At 46.0% G+C, this 24152-nt stretch overlaps 1 protein-coding gene across 3 annotated transcripts in view; it reads right to left on the minus strand.

Annotated features, from left to right (window-relative positions):
* Positions 1-24152, minus strand: part of EPO (erythropoietin) — a 105634-nt gene that overhangs the window by 61151 nt on the left and 20331 nt on the right. For 2 of the 3 annotated variants that reach the window (XM_068273862.1, XM_068273863.1), the window contains exon 2: positions 17217-17409. Coding sequence is in view for 1 of the 3 variants with exons in the window: in XM_068273859.1 (XP_068129960.1) it covers positions 5230-5242 (13 nt within the window). In the remaining 2 variants the exon portion in view is untranslated. Of the gene's footprint in view, positions 1-5229; positions 5510-17216; positions 17410-24152 lie in introns of those variants that run through there. The other variant, XM_068273859.1, reaches the window with a different exon arrangement.

Here is a 24152-nt window from a genome sequence, read left to right on the forward strand (position 1 = left end):
TCCTCATCCTTTAGGAGTCCTATACAGTCAACCTTCCTTTTTTTAGAGTTAATGTACTTGTAAAACTTTTTTGGGTTAGATTTGATATCCTTAGCTATTTGTTTTTCAGCTTCAATCTTTGCCTGCCTAATTTCTTTTTTACAATTTTTATTGCACTCCTTATAATTGCTTAGTGCAGCCTCGGTCCCCTCCTGTTTTAAGACCTTATAGGCATTCTTTTTCCTCTTCATTTTATCTTTAACCTTTCTATTCATCCATAGAGGCCTTTTTTTATTCCTAGACATTTTGTTTCCATATGGGATATACATACTACAGTATTGATTGAGTATAAGTTTAAAAGCTTGCCATTTCCTTTCAGTGTCTTCCCCTTGTAGTACATTATCCCAGTTCACCAAACTTAGTGCCTGCCTAATTTGAGTGAACTTTGCTTTTCTAAAATTCATAGTTTTAGTGGTCCCGCTGCCCCGTGGCCTATCAGTCACCAGATCAAACGTTATCATGTTGTGATCACTATTTCCCAAATGTTCTTGAACCTGCACATTTGATACATTATCTGGTCTATTAGAAATGATCAGATCCAGTAACGCATTCCCCCTAGTTGGTTCCGTTACCATTTGAGTCAAGTAATTGTCCTGTAGTGCTGCCAGAAATCTGCTGCTTTTACCAGAATGGGTAGCCTCAATACTCCAGTCAATGTCTGGAAAGTTGAAGTCGCCCATAATTATGACCTCATTTTTACTTGCAGCTTTTTCAATTTGCTGTAGTAATCGCAGTTCTGCAGCTTCATTAATATGAGGTGGTCTGTAGCATACCCCAATAAGCAATTGGCAACTTTTATTTCCACCATGAATATTTACCCAAACGGACTCCACATCTTCGCAATCTTCCTCCATCTCATCGTTGAGGACAGCTGTAAGAGAATTCTTAACAAAGAGACAAACCCCTCCACCTTTTTTCCCTGTTCTATCCCTCCTAAACGCATTGTATCCTTTTAAATTAGCTATCCAGTCATGGCTTTCATCCATCCATGTCTCGGTTATTCCCACAATGTCATAGCCTTTGTCATTCAGAATGAACTCTAGTTCGTCTATTTTATTTGCAAGGCTCCGAGCATTGGTTACCATGCACTTTATATTTTTACCACCACATTTACCAATTTTGTTTACATGAAATTGGCTACTTGAATTTTTACCAACCTCCTTAATCTTTACACTGTCCCCACCCCCCTCTCCACCCTCCATAATGATAGGTTCCCACTGTCTTTTTACCTCATCTTGTCTACGTATTGAGACTTTATCCTCCCGCCTCCCCCAGATCCTAGTTTAAAATCTCCTCCAACCGTTCAGCCATCTTCTCCCCCAATGCAGCTGCACCCTCCCCATACACTGATAATGATCACACCGCACTGTATAATAATACAGAGGAGTATGCGCTGATAATGGCCACACTGCACTGTATAATAATACAGAGTATACAAGGATAATGGTCACACCGCACTGTATAGTAATACCGAGTATACACTGATAATGGTCACACTGCACTTTATAATTGTACAGAGTATGCACTGATAATGGTCACACTGCACTGTATAATAATATCGAGTATACACTGATAATGGTCACACTGCACTGTATAATAATACCAAGTATACACTGATAATGGTCACACTGCACTGTATAATAATACTGAGTATACACTGATAATGGTCACACCGCCCTGTATAATAATATCGAGTATACACTGATAATGGTCACACTGCACTGTATAATAATACCGAGTATACACTGATAATGGTCACACTGCACTGTATAATAATACACAGTATACACTGATAATGGTCACACTGCACTGTATAATAATACCGAGTATAAACTGATAATGGTCACACCGCACTGTATAATAATGCCAAGTATACACTGATAATGGTCACACTGCACTGTTTAATAATACAAAGTATACACTGATAATGGTCACACTGCACTGTATAATAATACCGAGTATACACTGATAATGGTCACACTGCACTGTATAATAATACACAGTATACACTGATAATGGTCACACTGCACTGTATAATAATACAGAGTATACACTGATATTGGTCACACTGCACTGTATAATAATACACAGTATACACTGATAATGGTCACACTGCACTGTATAATAATACACAGTATACACTGATAATGGTCACACTGCACTGTATAATAATACTTAGTATACACTGATAATGGTCACACCGCACTGTATAATAATACTGAGTATACACTGATAATGGTCACACCGCACTGTATAATAATACTGAGTATACACTGATAATGGTCACACCGCACTGTATAATAATACCGAGTATACACTGATAATGGTCACACTGCGCTGTATAATAATACCAAGTATACACTGATAATGGTCACACTGCATTGTATAATAATACTGAGTATACACTGATAATGGCCACACCGCACTGTATAATAATACTGAGTATACCCTGATAATGGTCACACCGCACTGTATAATAATACTGAGTATACACTGATAATGGTCACACCGCACTGTATAATAATACTGAGTATACACTGATAATGGTCACACCGCACTGTATAATAATACTGAGTATACACTGATAATGGTCACACCGCACTGTATAATAATACTGAGTATACACTGATAATGGTCACACCGCACTGTATAATAATACTGAGTATACACTGATAATGGCCACACCGCACTGTATAATAATACTGAGTATACACTGATAATGGTCACACCGCACTGTATAATAATACTGAGTATACACTGATAATGGTCACACCGCACTGTATAATAATACCGAGTATACACTGATAATGGTCGCACTGCACTGTATAATAATACCGAGTATACACTGATAATGGTCACACCGCACTGTATAATAACACTGAGTAAACACTGATAATGGCCACACCACACTGTATAATAATACCAAGTATACACTGATAATGGTCACACTGCACTGTATAATAATACTGAGTATACACTGATAATGGCCACACCGCACTGTATAATAATACACAGTATACACTCATAATGGTCATACCGCACTGTATAATAATACTGAGTATACACTGATAATGGTCACACTGCAATGTATAATAATACAGAGTATACACTGATAATGGTCACACTGCACTGTATAATAATACAGAGTATACACTGATAATGGTCACACTGCACTGTATAATAATACAGAGTATACCCTGATAATGCTCACACTGCACTGTATAATAATACCAATTAAACGCTGATAATGGTCACACCACACTGTATAATAATACCGAGTATACACTGATAATGGTCACACCGCCCTGTATAATAATACTGAGTATACACTGATAATGGTCACACTGCAATGTATAATAATACAGAGTATACACTGATAATGGCCACACAGCACTGTATAATAATACTGAGTATACACTGATAATGGTCACACTGCCCTGTATAATAATACAGAGTATACACTGATAATGGCCACACAGCACTGTATAATAATACACAGTATACACTGATAATGGTCACACAGCACTGTATAATAATACAGAGTATACACTGATAATGGCCACACAGCACTGTATAATAATACCGAGTATACACTGATAATGGTCACGCTGCACTGTATAATAATACCAAGTATACACTGATAATGGTCACACTGCACTGTATAATAATACAGAGTATACCCTGATAATGGTCACACTGCACTGTATAATAATACCGAGTATACACTGACAATGATCACACCGCACTGTATAATAATACTGAGTATACACTGATAATGGTCACACCACACTGTATAATAATACACAGTATACACTAATAATGGTCACACTGCACTGTATAATAATACACAGTATACACTAATAATGGTCACACTGCACTGTATCATAATACTGAGTATACACTGATAACGGCCACACTGTACTGTATAATAATACTGAGTATACACTGATAATGGTTACACTGCACTGTATAATAATACTGAGTATACCCTGATACTGGTCACTCCGCACTGTATAATAATACAGAGTATACACTGATAATGGTCACACTGCACTGTATAATAATACTGAGTATACCCTGATACTGGTCACTCTGCACTGTGAAGCAGTCTCCAGCATATGACGGGCAGCACAGTGGCACTTGTCACACCGTGCTGTATTATAGTGTAGAGTATACGCTGGAGGCTGTGTGGTGTGAAGCAGTCTCCAGCATATGAGGGGCAGCACAGTGGCACTTGTCACACCGTGCTGTATCATAGTGTAGAGTATACGCTGGAGGCTGCGTGGTGTGAAGCAGTCTCCAGCATATGAGGGGCAGCACAGTGGAACTTGTCACACCGTGCTGTATTATAGTGTAGAGTATACGCTGGAGGCTGTGTGGTGTGAAGCAGTCTCCAGCATATAACGGGCAGCACAGTGGCACTTGTCACACCGTGCTGTATTATAGAGCAGAGTATACGCTGGAGGCTGCGTGGTGTGAAGCAGTCTCCAGCATATGAGGGGCAGCACAGTGGAACTTGTCACACCGTGCTCTATTATAGTGCAGAGTATACGCTGGAGGCTGCGTGGTGTGAAGCAGTCTCCAGCATATGACGGGCAGCACAGTGGCACTTGTCACACCGTGCTGTATTATAGAGCAGAGTATACGCTGGAGGCTGCGTGGTGTGAAGCAGTCTCCAGCATATGACGGGCAGCACAGTGGCACTTGTCACACCGTGCTGTATTATAGTGCAGAGTATACGCTGGAGGCTGCGTGGTGTGAAGCAGTCTCCAGCATATGACGGGCAGCACAGTGGCACTTGTCACACCGTGCTGTATTATAGTGCAGAGTATACGCTGGAGGCTGCGTGGTGTGAAGCAGTCTCCAGCATATGACGGGCAGCACAGTGGCACTTGTCACACCGTGCTGTATTATAGTGCAGAGTATACGCTGGAGGCTGCGTGGTGTGAAGCAGTCTCCACCATATGACGGGCAGCACAGTGGCACTTGTCACCGTGTGATGTCAGAGTGTGTGTGAGGGTCATTGTCACAGCACATCTGCTCACATGTGTCAGTGCTGTCCATGCGGTCACATTGGAGAGCTGTGTCTGCAGTATATATAGCTGCCCTTGGACGTTCCTGCAGATCTCCTTATCCTGAGCTGGGAATAACGTGACAGCCGGCGCACAGACGCTAATAATCACTACCTACCAGTCACACCCATATCCAAATCTTCAAATGTGAGGCACCCGCATTTTCCATCGCATTAGACGGATCTTCTCGCGCATTCCAAACAGAAGCCAAGGTCCCGGAGGGTGAGTATCCGCAGGGGGTGCCGTATCCGCAGGGGGTGCCGTATCCGCAGGGGGTTCCGTATCCGCAGGAGGTGCCGTATCTGCAGGGGGTGCCGTATCCGCAGGGGGTGCAGGGTTATAGTTCCGTTGGGCAGGTGTCCATGCTATGAGGGGTGAAGCCCAGTGAAGGTGCGAGCCTCGTGGCTGCAGAGAGGGAATGCAACGTGCAGGACGGCCAGCCAGCCACGGTTAATATTTCACCAGCCTCTGGAAGTGGGAGAAAGGTGCTGAAGGGACTGTGATTTAGGGATGCCTCCGGGCTTCATATATGTGTCTGTGTCACAGAGGATTTCCTGAGGAAAGAAGACTTCAGCCATGCCGGAGGAAGCAGCCCATGCAGAAGTCATCACGTCAGCATTCCTTGGAGATTCAGGACTCTATATAAACACAAGTGACAGAGAGGACTGAGCGTATGGCCATATGTATCATCCCCAGACTCCGGACTCCGTTCTCTATGGAGTCTGTGACCGGGAAGAGCCATGCGGACCTCCTGACAGGTGTCTGCAGGACAAACGTCTACATCCCCCGAGATGGATGAGTGGAATTATAAAAGTACCCCTGCAATGAGAGGGACATGGAGGTGGCCCTTGGTGACCCAGAACCAACATGCAGATCAGGTGCTCTGACTGAATTGTGGCTGCATTAGCTGCATGCTTGTTTCAGGTGTGTGATTCAGACAGTACTGCAGCCAAAGAGATCAGCAGGACTGACAAGCAACTGGTATTGTTTAACAGGTAATACATATGGCAGCTTCCATACCCTTCTTGCTTCAGGTGTCCTTTATTGCAAACTGTCCTCAAGTGGGGATTGGGACAACCAGCAGGAAGAGCACCTGATTGGCCATGCGCCAGGCTGAACCTAATGTACAGCAAAGAATTATTAGCATGAGAATTAACCACTTCACATCCAGACCTTGTTTTCCCCTTATGAACCAGAGCAGTTTTGACATTTTAGCTATGTCCCTATTTAATCAGCAATAACTGTATCCCTACGTATGACACCTAAATCAAATATATATTGGTTTTTTTTTCCAAGACAGACTAGACTTTCATTGTATGGCATTTTTTGTTGCAGAATACGCCTTGTCACTTAATGCTGTTTAAAAAAAAACCTCTAACTAGGGAGTGTTTCTATCGTCATCTAGAGGCGAAAAGTTAAATTACACACACCACAAATTTTTAATTAACCTCCTTGGCGGTCTGATTCTTTCCAGATTTTAGGGTCTAAAAGCGGTGCAATTTTTTTTCACTCTTTCAGACCCTAAAACCTGAAAAAAATCATTCTGGCAGGGAGATCTGCAGCAAAATAAAAAAAAATGTACCTTCCTGGGCTCCTGTGCTGCAGTTTTCTCTTTGCCCACAAGATGGCGCTAATATACATATAAACAAACTTCTCTATATTTCTCTAATATAGAGAAGTTCGTTTTCAATATTAGCCCCGCCCCCAATGACATCACGCTGCCACCACCGCTCTGCTGCCACCACCACGGCTGCGCTGCTCCAACTGGCTGCCGGGTCCCCGGAAGAATAGCGGGGACATGGGGGATCCCGGTGGCCAGGGAAAGACCCCACACTGCCAGGGAGAAAGGCTGGAGTCCCGCTGCGCAGCGAGATCACGCGCGGGACTCCACAACTACAAGTAAAGCTCTGCAATGCCTACCCCAACCTGAGCTCGGGATCACCGCTAATAGCTTATTTTTTCTACCCCGAGCTCAGGTCGGGAAAACCGGCAAGGAGGTTAAAAAAAATATATATATATAATTAATCCCTTCTAGTATCTAGTAATGTTGTCTGTCTACAAATTACAAGTTCCCAAAGTATAGTTATCTGATCTGAAAGCTGCCATTGCAATTTATTGCATAGCTGCTGTATTTATATATTAAAATCTATCTACTTATCACTTCTCAGCAGAGAGATCTCATTTTCAGCACAACTAGTAACACATACTAATTGTAGCAGACAAAGCAACGTAAAGTAAAAATTATGTTACCACCTCTGCCGATGTGGCCAGAAGCTGCCTAATGAGGCAAGAAGCTTTCCACTGAAGAACAAAGTGCTGTGTTTAACTGTCTGAATGCTGTTCTGATATTGATTTATTTTTGTGGTAGTCTATTATATGCTGTAAATATTCTTTTAGAGCAAAGAAGAATGCTGAGTTTTATACCACTTTCAGGGGGAAAGGGGAAGACCTTTGTTGGTTTTTACACCCGTCTATGTCCTTGTTTGGGAAATTCCTAGTCTCTTATTGCTAAGTGACATGTGACAGAGCTGCAGGAAATAATGGCTAATCATAGCAAGGACTAGAGTTAATAAGTCATTAGCAGAGCTGACTAGTTCTTATCTCCGGTTGGTACATTATACAGTAGCAAGAAAAATGATGGCAGAAATTGGTCATAAGATGTCCTCTGATCTTTATCTAAGTCACAACAATAGACAATCACAATCTGCTGAAACTAATACCACACAATTAAATGTTTCCATGTTTTCATTGAACACACCATGTAAACATTCAGAGGTGGAAAAAGTATGGGAATCTTTGGATTTACTAACTGGTTGAACCTCCTTTGGCAGCAATAACATCAACCAAACGTTTCCTGTAGTTGCAGATCAGACGTGCACAGTGGTCAAAAGTATTTGACCGTTCCTCTTTACAGAACTGTTTAAAGGACAACTGAAGTGAGAAGAATATGGATGCTTCCATATTGATTTCCTTTTGAATAATACCAGTTGCCTGGCAGCCCTGCTGATCTATTTGGCTGCAGCAGTGTCTGAATAACACCAGAAACAAGCATGCAGCTAGTCTTGTCAGATCTGACTATAATGTCAGAAACACCTGATCTGCTGCATGCTTGTTCAGGGGCTATGGCTAATAGTATTAGAGGCAGAGGATCAGCAGGGCTGCCAGGCAACTGGTATTGCTTAAAAGGAAATAAATATGACAGCCTCCACATACCTTTCACTACAGTTCTCCTTTAAGTTCAGCAATATTCTTGGGATGTCCGGTGCAAACCACTCTCTTGGGGTCTTGCTACAGCATCTTTTTCTTGCTATTGTAATATAGTTAAGTACAGTGACCAGATTTTTCATGGCTTAACCGCGCAAAAAAATGGTCCATGGTCACGGTGGAAAAATGTGCATGCCTATGACATGGTGTGGGCGGAGTGAACTGTAATGTAACTCTGAGGCAGTGGGCCAGAGTTTCCTCCCAAAACACAGATGGGCAATGTGACCCTAAAGGTAATTAGACAATGTTCCCCAAAAGCATAAGAAAAGCAGTGTTCCCACAATGATGTGGTGAAATGGGAGATTTGCATCATGGATGTCAGTCCATGACATGACTATGTACTCTGTAATGTGCTGCAGAATATGCAAGTGCTACATAACTACATAATAATAATATGGTAGGACATTAGACTATGACTATGGTAGGATTAGAGTGTGAGCTCCTCTGAGGACAGTCAGTGACATGACTATGTACTCTGTAATGTGCTGCAGAATATGCAAGTGCTACATAACTACATAATAATGATATGGCAGGACATTAGACTATGACTATGGTAGGATTAGATTGTGAGCTCCTCTGAGGACAGTCAGTGACATGACTATGTACTCTGTAATGTGCTGCAGGAGATGTCAGTGCTATATAAATACATAATAATAATATGGTAGGACATTACACTATGACTATGGTAGGATTAGAGTGTGAGCTCCTCTGAGGACAGTCAGTGACATGACTATGTACTCTGTAATGTGCTGCAGAAGATGTCAGTGCTACATAACTACATAATAATAATATGGCAGGACATTAGACTATGACTATGGTAGGATTAGAGTGTGAGCTCCTCTGAGGACAGTCAGTGACATGACTATGTACTCTGTAATGTGCTGCAGAAGATGTCAGTGCTACATAACTACATAATAATAATATGGCAGGACATTAGACTATGACTATGGTAGGATTAGAGTGTGAGCTCCTCTGAGGACAGTCAGTGACATGACTATGTACTCTGTAATGTGCTGCAGGAGATGTCAGTGCTATATACATACATAATAATAATATGGTAGGACATTACACTATGACTATGGTAGGATTAGAGTGTGAGCTCCTCTGAGGACAGTCCATGACATGACTATGTACTCTGTAATGTGCTGCAGAAGATGTCAGTGCTACATAACTACATAATAATAATATGGCAGGACATTAGACTATGACTATGGTAGGATTAGAGTGTGAGCTCCTCTGAGGACAGTCAGTGACATGACTATGTACTCTGTAATGTGCTGCAGGAGATGTCAGTGCTATATACATACATAATAATAATATGGTAGGACATTACACTATGACTATGGTAGGATTAGAGTGTGAGCTCCTCTGAGGACAGTCCATGACATGACTATGTACTCTGTAATGTGCTGCAGAATATGCAAGTGCTACATAACTACATAATAATGATATGGCAGGACATTAGACTATGACTATGGTAGGATTAGAGTGTGAGCTCCTCTGAGGACAGTCAGTGACATGACTATGTACTCTGTAATGTGCTGCAGAAGATGGCAGTGCTACATAACTACATAATAATGATATGGCAGGACATTAGACTATCACTATGGTAGGATTAGAGTGTGAGCTCCTCTGAGGACAGTCAGTGACATGACTATGTACTCTGTACAGTGCTGCAGGAGATGTCAGTGCTATATAAATACATAGTAATAATATGGTAGGACATTACACTATGACTATGGTAGGATTAGACTGTGAGCTCCTCTGAGGACAGCCAGTGACATGACTATGTACTCTGTAATGTGCTGCAGGAGATGTCAGTGCTATATACATACATAATAATAATATGGTAGGACATTACACTATGACTATGGTAGGATTAGAGTGTGAGCTCCTCTGAGGACAGTCCATGACATGACTATGTACTCTGTAATGTGCTGCAGAATATGCAAGTGCTACATAACTACATAATAATGATATGGCAGGACATTAGACTATGACTATGGTAGGATTAGAGTGTGAGCTCCTCTGAGGACAGTCCATGACATGACTATGTACTCTGTAATGTGCTGCAGAATATGCAAGTGCTACATAACTACATAATAATGATATGGCAGGACATTAGACTATGACTATGGTAGGATTAGAGTGTGAGCTCCTCTGAGGACAGTCAGTGACATGACTATGTACTCTGTAATGTGCTGCAGAATATGCAAGTGCTACATAACTACATAATAATGATATGGCAGGACATTAGACTATGACTATGGTAGGATTAGAGTGTGAGCTCCTCTGAGGACAGTCAGTGACATGACTATGTACTCTGTAATGTGCTGCAGAATATGCAAGTGCTACATAACTACATAATAATGATATGGCAGGACATTAGACTATAACTATGGTAGGATTAGAGTGTGAGCCCCTCTGAGGACAGCCAGTGACATGACTATGTACTCTGTAATGTGCGGCAGAGAATGTTAGCGCTATATAAATACATAATAATAATATGGTAGGACATTAGACTATGACTATGGTAGGATTAGAGTGTGAGCTCCTCTGAGGACAGTCAGTGACATGACTATGTACTCTGTAATGTGCTGCAGGAGATGTCAGTGCTATATAAATACATAATAATAATATGGTAGGACATTAGACTATGACTATGGTAGGATTAGATTGTGAGCTCCTCTGAGGACAGTCAGTGACATGACTATGTACTCTGTAATGTGCTGCAGGAGATGTCAGTGCTATATAAATACATAATAATAATATGGTAGGACATTAGACTATGACTATGGTAGGATTAGATTGTGAGCTCCTCTGAGGACAGTCAGTGACATGACTATGTACTCTGTAATGTGCTGCAGGAGATGTCAGTGCTATATAAATACATAATAATAATATGGTAGGACATTAGACTATGACTATGGTAGGATTAGATTGTGAGCTCCTCTGAGGACAGTCAGTGACATGACTATGTACTCTGTAATGTGCTGCAGGTGCTGTCAGTGCTATATACATACATAATAATAATATGGTAGGACATTACACTATGACTATGGTAGGATTAGAGTGTGAGCTCCTCTGAGGACAGTCAGTGACATGACTATGTACTCTGTAATGTGCTGCAGAATATGCAAGTGCTACATAACTACATAATAATGATATGGCAGGACATTAGACTTTGACTATGGCCGGGATTAGATTGTGAGCTCCACCAAGGACATGACTACATTCTCTGTAAAGTGCTGCCTTAGATGCCAGTGCTATATAAATACATAATAATATTGTAGAACATTAGACTATGACCATGGTGGGATTAGATTGTGCGTGAAATCTGCAGAAGGTGCTGATGCTACAGTATTAGCGTACCTTTTAATAATTAAGAGCCCCCAAAATGCCAAATGCTGCAACAATAACCCCAAAGTAGCAAATGCAGTCTCTATTACCATCAAATAACTGCAGCAACCGTTACCTCTGACACATGATACACAACACTGATAGCAATAACAACCTGTAACTGGAGCTAATGTGCTCATAACACAAGGCAGAGTAGGGATTTACATTATAGTATATTATCATACACAGCTTTTGTCTTCAATTGTGACTTCACCAAGGCTGAGACACCAAAGTGCGCCCCTCCATCCCTTCCACCCCAGCTGTCACACACTGATTGCTATTACACTAAGAGGCCCCTCCCCATCCCTCCCACCCCAGCCATCACACACTGATTGCTATTACACTATGAGGCCCCTCCATCCCTCCCACCCCAGCTGTCACACACTGATTGCTATTACACTAAGAGGCCCCTCCTCCATCCCTCCCACCCCAGCTGTCACACACTGATTGCTATTACACTAAGAGGCCCCTCCCCATCCCTCCCACCCCAGCCATCACACACTGATTTCTATTACACTAAGAGGCCCCTCCATCCCTCCCACCCCAGCCGTCACACACTGATTGCTATTACACTAAGAGGCCCCTCCCCCATCCCTCCCACCCCTGCCGTCACACACTGATTGCTATTACACTAAGAGGCCCCTCCCCCATCCCTCCCACCCCAGCCGTCACACTCTGATCGCTATTACACTAAGAGGCCCCTCCTCCATCCCTCCCACCCCAGCTGTCACACTCTGATTGCTATTACACTAAGAGGCCCCTCCCCCATCCCTCCCACCCCAGCCGTCACACACTGATTGCTATTACACTAAGAGGCCCCTCCCATCCCTCCCACCCCAGCCGTCACACATTGATTGCTATTACACTAAGAGACCCCTCCTCCATCCCTCCCACCCCAGCCGTCACACACTGATTGCTATTACACTAGGAGGCCCCTCCTCCATCCCGCCCACCCCAGCTGTCACACACTGATTGCTATTACACTAAGAGGCCCCTCCATCCCTCCCACCCCAGCCGCCACACACTGATTGCTATTACACTAAGATGTCCCTCCCCATCCCTCCCACCCCAGCCATCACACACTGATTGCTATTACACTAAGAGGCCCCTCCCCATCCCTCCCACCCCAGCCATCACACACTGATTTCTATTACACTAAGAGGCCCCTCCATCCCTCCCACCCCAGCCGTCACACACTGATTGCTATTACACTAAGAGGCCCCTCCCCCATCCCTCCCACCCCAGCCGTCACACTCTGATTGCTATTACACTAAGAGGCCCCTCCCCCATCCCTCCCACCCCAGCCGTCACACACTGATTGCTATTACACTAAGAGGCCCCTCCCATCCCTCCCACCCCAGCCGTCACACATTGATTGCTATTACACTAAGAGACCCCTCCTCCATCCCTCCCACCCCAGCCGCCACACACTGATTGCTATTACACTAAGATGTCCCTCCCTATCCCTTCCACCCCAGCCGTCACACACTGATTGCTATTACACTAAGAGGCCCCTCCCCCATCCCTCCCACCCCAGCCATCACACACTGATTGCTATTACACTAAGAGGCGCCCCTCCATCCCTCCCACCCCAGCCGTCACACACTGATTGCTATTACACTAAGAGGCCCCTCCCCCATCCCTCCCACCCCAGCCGTCACACACTGATTGCTATTACACTAAGAGGCCCCTCCATCCCTCCCACCCCAGCCATCACACACTGATTGCTATTACACTAAGAGGCCCCTCCATCCCTCCCACCCTAGCCGTCACACACTGATTGCTATTACACTAAGAGGCCCCTCCTCCATCCCTCCCACCCCAGCCGTCACACACTGATTGCTATTACACTAAGAGGCCCCTCCATCCCTCCCACCCCAGCTGTCACACTCTGATTGCTATTACACCAAGAGGCCCCTCCCCTTCCCTCCCACCCCAGCCATCACACACTGATTGCTATTACACTAAGAGGCCCCTCCTTCATCCCTCCCACCCCAGCCGTCACACACTGATTGCTATTACACTAAGAGGCCCCTCCCCATCCCTCCCACCCCAGCCCTCACACACTGATTGCTATTACACTAAGAGGCCCCTCCCCATCCCTCCCACCCCAGCCGCCACACACTGATTGCTATTACACTAAGAGGCCCCTCCATCCCTCCCACCCCAGCCGGCAGCAGAGCGGGTAGTTAGACTGGCAATGGTCGGCAGCAGAGCGGGTAGTCAGACAGGCAATGGTCGACAGCAGAGCGGCTAGTCAGACAGGCAATGGTCGGCAGCAGAGCGGGTAGTTAGACTGGCAATGGTCGGCAGCAGAGCAGGTAGTCAGACAGGCAATGGTCGACAGCAGAGCGGGTAGTCAGACAGGCAATGGTCGGCAACAGAGCGGGTAGTCAGACAGGACAGACAATGGTTGGTCAACAGAGTGGGTAGTCAGACAGGCAATGGTGGGCAGCAGATCGGGTAGTCGCTCATGTGGCTACCAGTCTGTAACGTACCTCGATAGCTGGAGACCGATGTGCTGAGGGCAGCAACTCTTGCAACTTACCAACTTGGGGCCCTGGAGTGGATACAGAGACCTCCAGTTGGCACGGGCAGGAGTGCTTGCAGAACCAACGGTGTGACGTCCAGCGGCGTGACCAGATAGGAACTGAAGTTCCCCTACAGGCTGAGTCTGGCACTGCAATGACTCAGGCACCAGGCAGACTTCGATACTGTATAATATATGAAATAGACCGCACAGAGTCCTAAAGCAAAAGGTTCACACTATCTCACAGTTTGTAGCCTATGATAATCACTTGGGCGTCACCAGCCGTAGTTCAAACTGTAATAAGTCGACACTTGGTGCCTTGTAAACCTTCAGACCAGTCTTCCACATTATATGCAAAAGCAGAAGAGGAGACAATAGACTTGGATACTGGTTCCACAGCAGAGCAGAAACTTGAACAGATTGGAACTGGCAACAAGGCGGATCCTCGGACAAGCACGGGTCTGGTAACATAATGGGTAGTCAGACAGGCAATGGTCGGCAGCAGAGCGGGTAGTCAGGCAGGCAATGGTCGGCAGCAGAGCGGGTAGTCAGACAGGCAATGGTCGGCAGCAAAGCGAGTAGTCATACAGGCAATGGTCGGCAGCAGAGCAGGTAGTCAGACAGGCAATGGTCGGCAGCAGAGCGGGTAGTCAGACAGGCAATGGTCGGCAGCAGAGCGGGTAGTCAGACAGGCAATGGTCGGCAGCAGAGCGGGTAGTCAGACAGGCAATGGTCGGCAGCAGAGCAGGTAGTCAGACAGGCAATGGTCGGCAACAGAGCGGGTAGTCAGACAGGCAATGGTCGGCAGCAGAGCGGGTAGTCAGACAGGCAATGGTCTGCAGCAGAGCGGGTAGTCAGACAGGCAATGGTCGGCAGCAGAGCGGGTAGTCAGACAGGCAATGGTCGGCAACAGAGCGGGTAGTCAGACAGGCAATGGTCGGCAGCAGAGCGGGTAGTCAGACAGGCAATGGTCGGCAGCAGAGCGGGTAGTCAGACAGGCAATGGTCGGCAACAGAGCGGGTAGTCGGACAGGCAATGGCCGGCAGCAGAGCGGGTAGTTAGACTGGCAATGGTCGGCAGCAGAGCGGGTAGTCAGACAGGCAATGGTCGACAGCAGAGCGGCTAGTCAGACAGGCAATGGTCGGCAGCAGAGCGGGTAGTTAGACTGGCAATGGTCGGCAGCAGAGCAGGTAGTCAGACAGGCAATGGTCGACAGCAGAGCGGGTAGTCAGACAGGCAATGGTCGGCAACAGAGCGGGTAGTCAGACAGGACAGACAATGGTTGGTCAACAGAGCGGGTAGTCAGACAGGCAATGGTGGGCAGCAGATCGGGTAGTCGGACAGGCAATGGTCGGCAGCAGAGCGGGTAGTTAGACTGGCAATGGTCGGCAGCAGAGCGGGTAGTCAGACAGGCAATGGTCGGCAGCAGAGCGGGTAGTTAGACTGGCAATGGTCGGCAGCAGAGCAGGTAGTCAGACAGGCAATGGTCGGCAGCAGAGCGGGTAGTCAGACAGGCAATGGTCGACAACAGAGCGGCTAGTCAGACAGGCAATGGTCGGTAGCAGAGCAGGTAGTCGTACGTAGCAGAGGTCGGTATCAAAGCGGGAAGTCAGACAAGCCAGATTCGGTAACATTAGATCAGGGCAGAACAAGTCAAGGCACAAGAGAAAAACTCATGGAACTAGCTGCAATACTACAGCAACCAAATAGTGGTACTCTTCAGACTTAAATAGGCCGTTTGGGCGCGAATGGAATAACGCACTACGTGCGTAGGAAGGCACGCACACAATCACATACGTCACTGCAACATGTGCAAACAGACAGCCTTACGCATGCACAGCAGTCACAACTTCGCCTTCCTGTGCTATTGTTTACGCTGTGCAACGCGCTTGAGCGCACATAGCCAGACCCCCAACTGCAGGGACCCGACGAGATACACCCGGACGCCTGCCAACATCCGTGTATACCAGCCGCCTTGCCTGGACACATAACTGACCGTGACACATACTGGGGAGGGAAGGGCGAAGCACATCTGGTTACCCCACTGGGGAAGGGGGAGCACCTCTGGCTACTCTACTGGGGGAGCACATCTGACTACCATAATGGGCGGGAGGGAGGGGGAAGCACGTCTGGCTACCGTACTGGGAGAGAAGGAGGAGCATATTTGGCCCCCCCACTGGGGAGGGGGAAGCACACCTGGCTACCATACTGGGTGGGAGGGAGGGGGAAGCACACCTGGCTACCATACTGGGGGAGTGGTTGCTAGTGGGCACATTTGGCTACTATACTTGAGAGGGAAGGAGCGTTGTTAGGGGGCACATCTGGCTACTAGACTGGGGAGGGGGGGTCGTTAGGGGGAAAATCTGGCTGGGTGGGGTCCCGGTCAAAATTCCACATAGGGGCCCCAAGGTCTGTAGCTACGCCACTGGAAATATGCACTGTCACACATGAGATTAAGGCCCCTATCTCCACTAGGTGCCGTGGATGTTTACTATTTGACCTTGGCACCTGTGCTGCTGTAAAGCAGCAGCCCTAATCACTTAGCCATGCGCACTGCTATAGGGTGTTGGGTGCGTGCTGCAGGAAACTGCAGTGTGATTCAGACGGCAACCCATTGCCGGTATAGGCAGCGTGTATGCTCCCCCGCATGGACCATGTGGACTGGTACATCATCTATGTATAATTCTGTGAAAATAGGGCTTTGCACACTGACACCCAGTCAGCAAGTCAGCAGGCAGGGTGGATGATGGGCTAGTGATTCTACAGAGATTGGGGAGAGAACACCTCCATAGTCCAGAAGAAGGCTCAGCAGCTTTGCTGACAGTTCAGGACACTCTTTTTATAAGTCATATCAATTTTGTTGAGCTTTGGTGAGTGAATTTATAATAATAAATAAAATCTGCAGTATTTACCTTATGGGAGGTGACTAGGAAGAATCTGAGAAGCTGTACATCTACTCTGTAGATCCAGAAGTTCCATCACATAGTGTGTTGTTCCTGTGACGATCCTCGGAGATTCCCCGCTCCTCCTCCAGACAGTAGTGGCGTCTGTGCGCTGCAGTTTGCTTCCAGCTCGGGATAGTTCTCCTTCCGAATAATATGTTTCCTACAGGAAGTAATAACAATCAGTTATTAAGAGCTTGGTGCTGGCAGAAGCTACTGAGAAGCTGGTCCAAGCGGCTGGAGACAGACAGGCCGGGATCATGGAGAGGACGATGAATGGACCTACGTCCTTTCTACGTGATTCCTTCGTGTCGGAATCTCTAAACAATGATGTTGTGCTGGGCCACGCGGCGAGGAAAAACAATACGGGTTCCTGACACATTTATGATGCACTATGGGACTTCATGCACCTGAGAAGGCCATATAAACAGACGGGGCATGGTGTCTGCAGGAGGAACAAGGATTTTTGGTTTAAGTGCAACTCCAGTCACACCAGTTTTTGGTCAAACTCCGTGTGCAGGGCAATCATGAGTCAGGGAAAACTACTGTATGTTCAACTATGTCTTGGCTTACAGGGTGTTAATGCTCAATCCAATGCTGGGAATACACGGTTCGTTTTTTAGGTGATTAGATGGTTAGATAGATCATTTCCGACACGTCCGATCTCCCGTTCGATCAGATTGCCACTCGATTCCTTATAGAAGTCAATGGAAAAAGATAAGAAAAATGAGCGGAAGATAAGAGAATCTAGCAGCAAAATCCATCGAGCGGAGAATCGAGGGGAAAAAATGAACTACGTTTGCCCACCATAACACTTAAGACTGTGGTGCTCTTTGTAGAGCAGGCAGAAGCATTGTGCTCTTCTATCTCTGCAGGTAATTGGTTGGATAAGACCTTAGGCTACCTCCAATCACTGCTAAGATCAGATTTACTTCACAGGAGCTTATAGGCATAGATGTCCTGGCACCCTAGACTCCTCCCTCTACCAACCTACAAACACCCGCCAAACCACAATGCAAATGTGCTGGCTGGCCAAGCTGTCACTCCTCCCTTACTACCCCTGCTTGACGAAGGTAGCTACAGGTACCCTTTAGTATTAGGTTGCCAAAGGTACCCTCAGTATTAAGTAGCTAGAGTTGAACTAAAGTATTAGATAGCTAGAGGTGAACCCAGTTGAAGGGAGATCTCATCAGTGGAATGCTGAGAGCAGGGTGAGTAACATCTCATTTACACTCATCTGGGGATTCTGTATAGGTGAAGGAGAGAGGGAGGGAGGCACTGGGGGAGGGGAGTGAGCCGCCTTTACACCATCAGGCGCCTGTAGGCACGTGCCTGCAGTGCCTTATGGTAAATCCGTCCCTGGCTAAGATACATACAACTGTCTGAGTATTTCCTGCACCTTCCATTAATTGTTCACAGCTGGTCTACTTCCCACCACCATGAGTGACCAATGAGAGCTCTGGAAACCTCCAGCCTATTGTAACGTCTGCTGGTTGTGTCCAGAGGTAAATGATAGTTGTAGGGAGAGAAAAAAAGGAACATTCGAGAGCCCCCAATAGTGTATTATTGTAAATCAGTTAGCGTCAAAATAATAATAGTAGAATTATACTCACAAGTGTGGGTTGCCACGTTCAGGCAACCACTTGTAACACAGACGGGGAAATTAGGCCTGTCCCCGCTCAGGCTAAAAGTCGCTCTCTGTACAGAAGAAAAAAGGTGTCCACACCCATCCACCAGGTGGATAATCACGTAATGAAGGAAACAGAGGCGCCAATAGAATAAAAATGATGCCAATAAAAACCAATTAAAATGTGGGCGGCAATGGTGGATTTGCCTACCCTACAAAAACCAAAGACCACTATGTATGGTAAAAGGATCTAAATTTTAATCAATTTTAAAACTCCCAAAAAAAACAATTGGTCTGCAACGCGTTTCACGGGACACAAGCCCGCTTCCTCAGGCAAAACACATAAAAGCAGGAGCAACAAAGTAGTGGTCAGTACTAGCGTGGCGCCTCTCCACGCTAGTACTGACCACTACTTTGTTGCTCCTGCTTTTATGTGTTTTGCCTGAGGAAGCGGGCTTGTGTCCCGTGAAACGCGTTGCAGACCAATTGTTTTTTTTGGGAGTTTTAAAATTGATTAAAATTTAGATCCTTTTACCATACATAGTGGTCTTTGGTTTTTGTAGGGTAGGCAAATCCACCATTGCCGCCCACATTTTAATTGGTTTTTATTGGCATCATTTTTATTCTATTGGCGCCTCTGTTTCCTTCATTAAATGTTAGTTGTGTCAGGTTAGCACGCTGCGGGATGAACTGAGGCCAGGTTCACACCGTGCCAGTTGTGTGTACGTTTTCAGCAACGGACAGCAATGGGAGAACAGATATGTTCATGAATCATATGTTAAGTATAGGATCCATTCAGACATGTCCATTGTGTCCGTTGCAGTGATAGAAAGTCCATCCTACGCAACTTTTCTGTTACAACGGACATGTATGTTACAACGGACACCAATGGACATTTATGAATATTTGGGGGTCCTGACTGGGTGGTGGCAAAGCCTGGGGCCCCACCTCTGTTGCCTCCCTTGCTGTCCTCCCCGGTGGCTCCATTTCCTCTGTGGTAGCCCCCCGGTAATAGGGCTTCAGTCACGCTAGTCAGGCTGTGCATGCACGCCCGGCCACACACGTGCCCCTCTCACGCTCCTGTCGCCAGGAGCATTCTGTGCCTGTGCAGTACTATTGCAGAGGGACAGAACCACCAGGGAGGACAGCGGGTGAGGCAACAGAGTTCATTGGGGCTGGAAAAAGCCCAGTTAAGTATATTAGACACTTAAATCTTATTTTATGGGATGGATCTGACAAAATAGTCTAAGTTGGGGAAGTGAAATGAGCAAAACATATATGAAAATAAATAAATAAAACAAACAAACAAAAAACTGAAGATCGGTGTAACGATTGGTGTCAGCACGCAGAGAGAATCTGATTATTGGTGATCTGCAGTATCACAAAGAATACAAATATATACCCGATTATTGATGATCTGCAGAATCACCGATAATACAGATATATTGCTAACCTCTGGACACCTGAAGCGTGTAAGTGTTTGGTGTAACAGTAGTAATTGAACCACCGGGGTAGCAGGTGGTCCAATGAGTAGAGACAGACCCTACTGCAGTCAAGGACTCTAGGAGAAGGAGACCCTGACTGATTTAGTAGCAGTGCCCCCTCTGAGGAGCAGGGGGCCCCTGCAGGAAGGCTGAGCACCCAAGGGGTGGGTGACAGCCAGAAAGGTCGGCCAGGCCGGGTCGGCAACACACAGACAGATAAAGTACAAAGACAGGAAGCTGATTCGGTATCCAAGGCAAGCAGGGTTTGGCAACAGGTAATCAGAAATGCGAGGTACCGAATCAGAGATCAGAGGAGTAGTCAGGAAAGCAATAAGTCATAACAGATATCAAACAATGCCTAGTCTGGGTGTGAGGTCCGTGGTCTCTACACCCTGGAACTAGTCTGATGTATAACAGAATGATAACACAAGTTCCCTAGTCTGGGTGTGAGGTCCGTGGTCTCTACACCCTGGAACTATTCTGATGTATAACAGAATGATAACACAAGTTCCCTAGTCTGGGTGTGAGGTCCGTGGTCTCTACACCCTGGAACTAGTCTGATGTATAACAAAATGATAACACAAGTTCCCTAGTCTGGGTGTGAGGTCCGTGGTCTCTACACCCTGGAACTGGTCTAAGGAAGAACACAGATGATACACAGTATTCCTAGTCTGGGGTGTGAGGTCCGTGGTCTCTACACCCTGGAACTGATCTGAGGAATAACACAGATGATACACAGTATTCCTAGTCTGGGGTGTGAGGTCCGTGGTCTCTACACCCTGGAACTGGTCTAAAGAATAACACAGATGATTCACAGTAAACTGGCTAAGTGTGGATTCACAGGTCCACCTGGTTCAACCACACTGAAGGATCTGACTAAGGTCTGAGTGCTAACACATAGGTATTCGCAACGCCAGACAACCAGCAACTGAACAGCAAGAGATATATATAGTAAAGCGCTCCCCAGCGCCGCCCAGCTCCCATCAACCAATCATCTGCTGAGCTGGGATCAGCTGACCGCCTCGATCAGCTGACCCTTCTCCTATTGGCATAAAGAGCCTGTCTTGCGGCGCGCGCGCGTAGCTCTCCATCTGTGTGCACTACTAGGTCCAGACAAACCAGAAGCATGTTGCTGCGGGAAAACCGCCGCTCTGTGCACAGATTCCGCCGCCTTACTGTCAGAACGCGCGGCGGTTTCTCCGCAATCCGTCACAATCGGCATGTGCAATTACTTTCAAAAGTAACATACTGTAGTTAGTTAAATGGACTCCACCTGTGTGCAATCTATGTGTCACATGATCTGTCAGTATAATCACACCCTTTCAGAAATGCCTCAGAGGCTTCAACTCAACTAAGCAAGAGGCATCACACCATGAAGACTAAACAGGTCTCCAAACAAGTCAGGGACAAAGAGGCATCACACCATAAAGACCAAGCAGGTCTCCGAAACAAGTCAGGGACAAAGAGGCATCACACCATAAAGACCAAGCAGGTCTCCAAACAAGTCAGGGACAAAGTTGTTGTGAAGTACTTTGTTGTGTTGTAAAGTCAGGGTTGGGTTGTAGACAAGTATCCAAAGCTTTGAATATCACCCAAAGCACCACCAATTCCATCATCTTCAAATGGAAAGAACATAGTACCACAACACATCTACCAAAATAGGTCTGCCCACCAAAACTCACAGACTGGGCAAGGAGGACATTTATCAGACAGATAGCATAGAGACCAAAGGCAACCCTGCAGGAGGTGTAGAGTTCCATGCAAGAGACTAGAGTATCTGTCCGTAAGACCATAATAAGACGTACACTCCATAAAGCAGGGCTTCATGGAAGAGTGGCCAGAAAAGAGCCATTATTTAGCGTTAAAAATAAGAAGGCACATTGGGCTTGATTCACTAACTCATATCATGGGCGTTTTCACGTTTGCGCACGATCGCAAATTTGCGTGCGTACGGGCAAATTTTCACATAACAAACAACACGGAACTCTCTCCCATGCTTACATGGAAGTGGGGGAAGGTCATGAGCTCTGACCTATCTATGTGGATTTCAGGCAAGCCTCAAAACCAAGCTGTAACATTGATAAAATTACCTTTCTATATAAACGCCCCTCCTCCAGATTTCACCTTCTGCTGACCTTGATGACAGAATGAGGCCCACTAAAAAAAGTGTGGGAATTATTTACTGACTAAAGAAAAAGTATGAGATTTCCCCTAGGAGCCAGCTCACCCCTACTCAACTACTGAAACTGTCAAGGCATTCCAACCCAATGCCAACAGCCACAGAAGCTAGGAAACAGAGTTGAGGGGGACCCGCAGGCTCGTGAGGTCTCTTGGTGTTTTGGTGATTGCTGTTAGCACCAATAGTTGGGGGTGTGGCTACTATAGTCCAAGGGGAGGGCCCTCACTGTGTTTTGCCTGATTTCATTAGAGCTGAACACATGCAACACATTGTAAAGCAATGGCCGAGCCATACAGATCTATTGTATTAGGCAACCAGTTTGTTGCAGTACCCTATTGCTTAATGCAATCCTATTGACTTGACCCTTTTGTACATCACACCATATTTACAATTTTTTGTACTTTATACTCATTCTGCATTTTAAGGGGGTCAGTTCTTTATTCATAGGAGCCATTTATCTATAGGTATAGACGGGGAACTGGAACAAATCCCAGATGATGAAACGTCAACATTTCACCATATGGACTTTCTGACATTTTGTCCCTCTATCTACTGAACTGCAATAACATCCGGGACTCTGACCTGAACCAGCCTGCAGCCATTCCTAGAGTACAGGGCCCAAAAATCCAAGTTTACCAAAACCCCAAGTGAGGTCATCTACAGCAAACACAGCTCTTATCTGGAATCAACACTGAGAGCAGAACGCTGGTGTTTTCAGCTGCTTCCTCATGTAGCATGGAGCAGGAGGCTGGCATCCGGTCTCATGTGGTCATTTCTCTACAGATGTCCTTAAAACTTGTACACCAAGTAAAATATAACCTCACCGCGTGAATTCAGGTAATGTCTACAGCCCGCAAAGGGCTCAGCGCTTCAAATCCAGTGACAAAGAATGTGAAGATGCAGGTTATGTGTTTCAAAAAACATCAGAATTTTGCTAGTTGGACAACTAAATGCCTTTTCACTGAAAGAACAATAACATTGCCTTCTTGAGAGCCGCCCTCAACACACATCTACGGAGCTTTCTTCTTCGTAGGGCTTCCTTGCTTAGCTCATGTCAGATAAAATCACTTTTATAAAAGTTCCCATACATCTATGGGCACATCAACAAAGAGACAAGTCTCACTTTGATCGATTCTGATTGGAGAGAGATCAGTTGGCTAGGCATTCACCGCAGGCTGATTTCCCACACAACGACCCAGATTCTGCCCCTCAAATCTAAATGCCCTCCTCCAGTGCCTGTACAGTGTAAAATCTCACCTGTCTCGCTGCTGTAAGTGCCGCTGTCACACGGAGCAAACACACGCGCTGGTGCCCCACAGGCAGACAATGGGGGGAGGGCCGGGAGTCACAGCAGCTTGAAAGGTGAGATTTTACTCCGGGGGGGACGACACATTTCTACTTGGGGGCGGCCAGGCAGGCAGCGTTCCTCGATAGTTGCGATATCAAATACTATTACTGCTGCACATGCGATCTACCACATCAGACCAAGATCTTTCCAGTATGTCCAGTCAATGCATTTGACCAATTTTGGCCTGAAATTGGTCAAATCATCCATCAGGTGTGCTTGTTTGGGCACCAGTTTCCATCTGATTCTATAAAATTATCGAATCAGATAG

The sequence above is a fragment of the Hyperolius riggenbachi genome, chromosome 3, assembly GCF_040937935.1.
Source record: "Hyperolius riggenbachi isolate aHypRig1 chromosome 3, aHypRig1.pri, whole genome shotgun sequence".
Lineage (NCBI taxonomy): Eukaryota > Metazoa > Chordata > Amphibia > Anura > Hyperoliidae > Hyperolius > Hyperolius riggenbachi.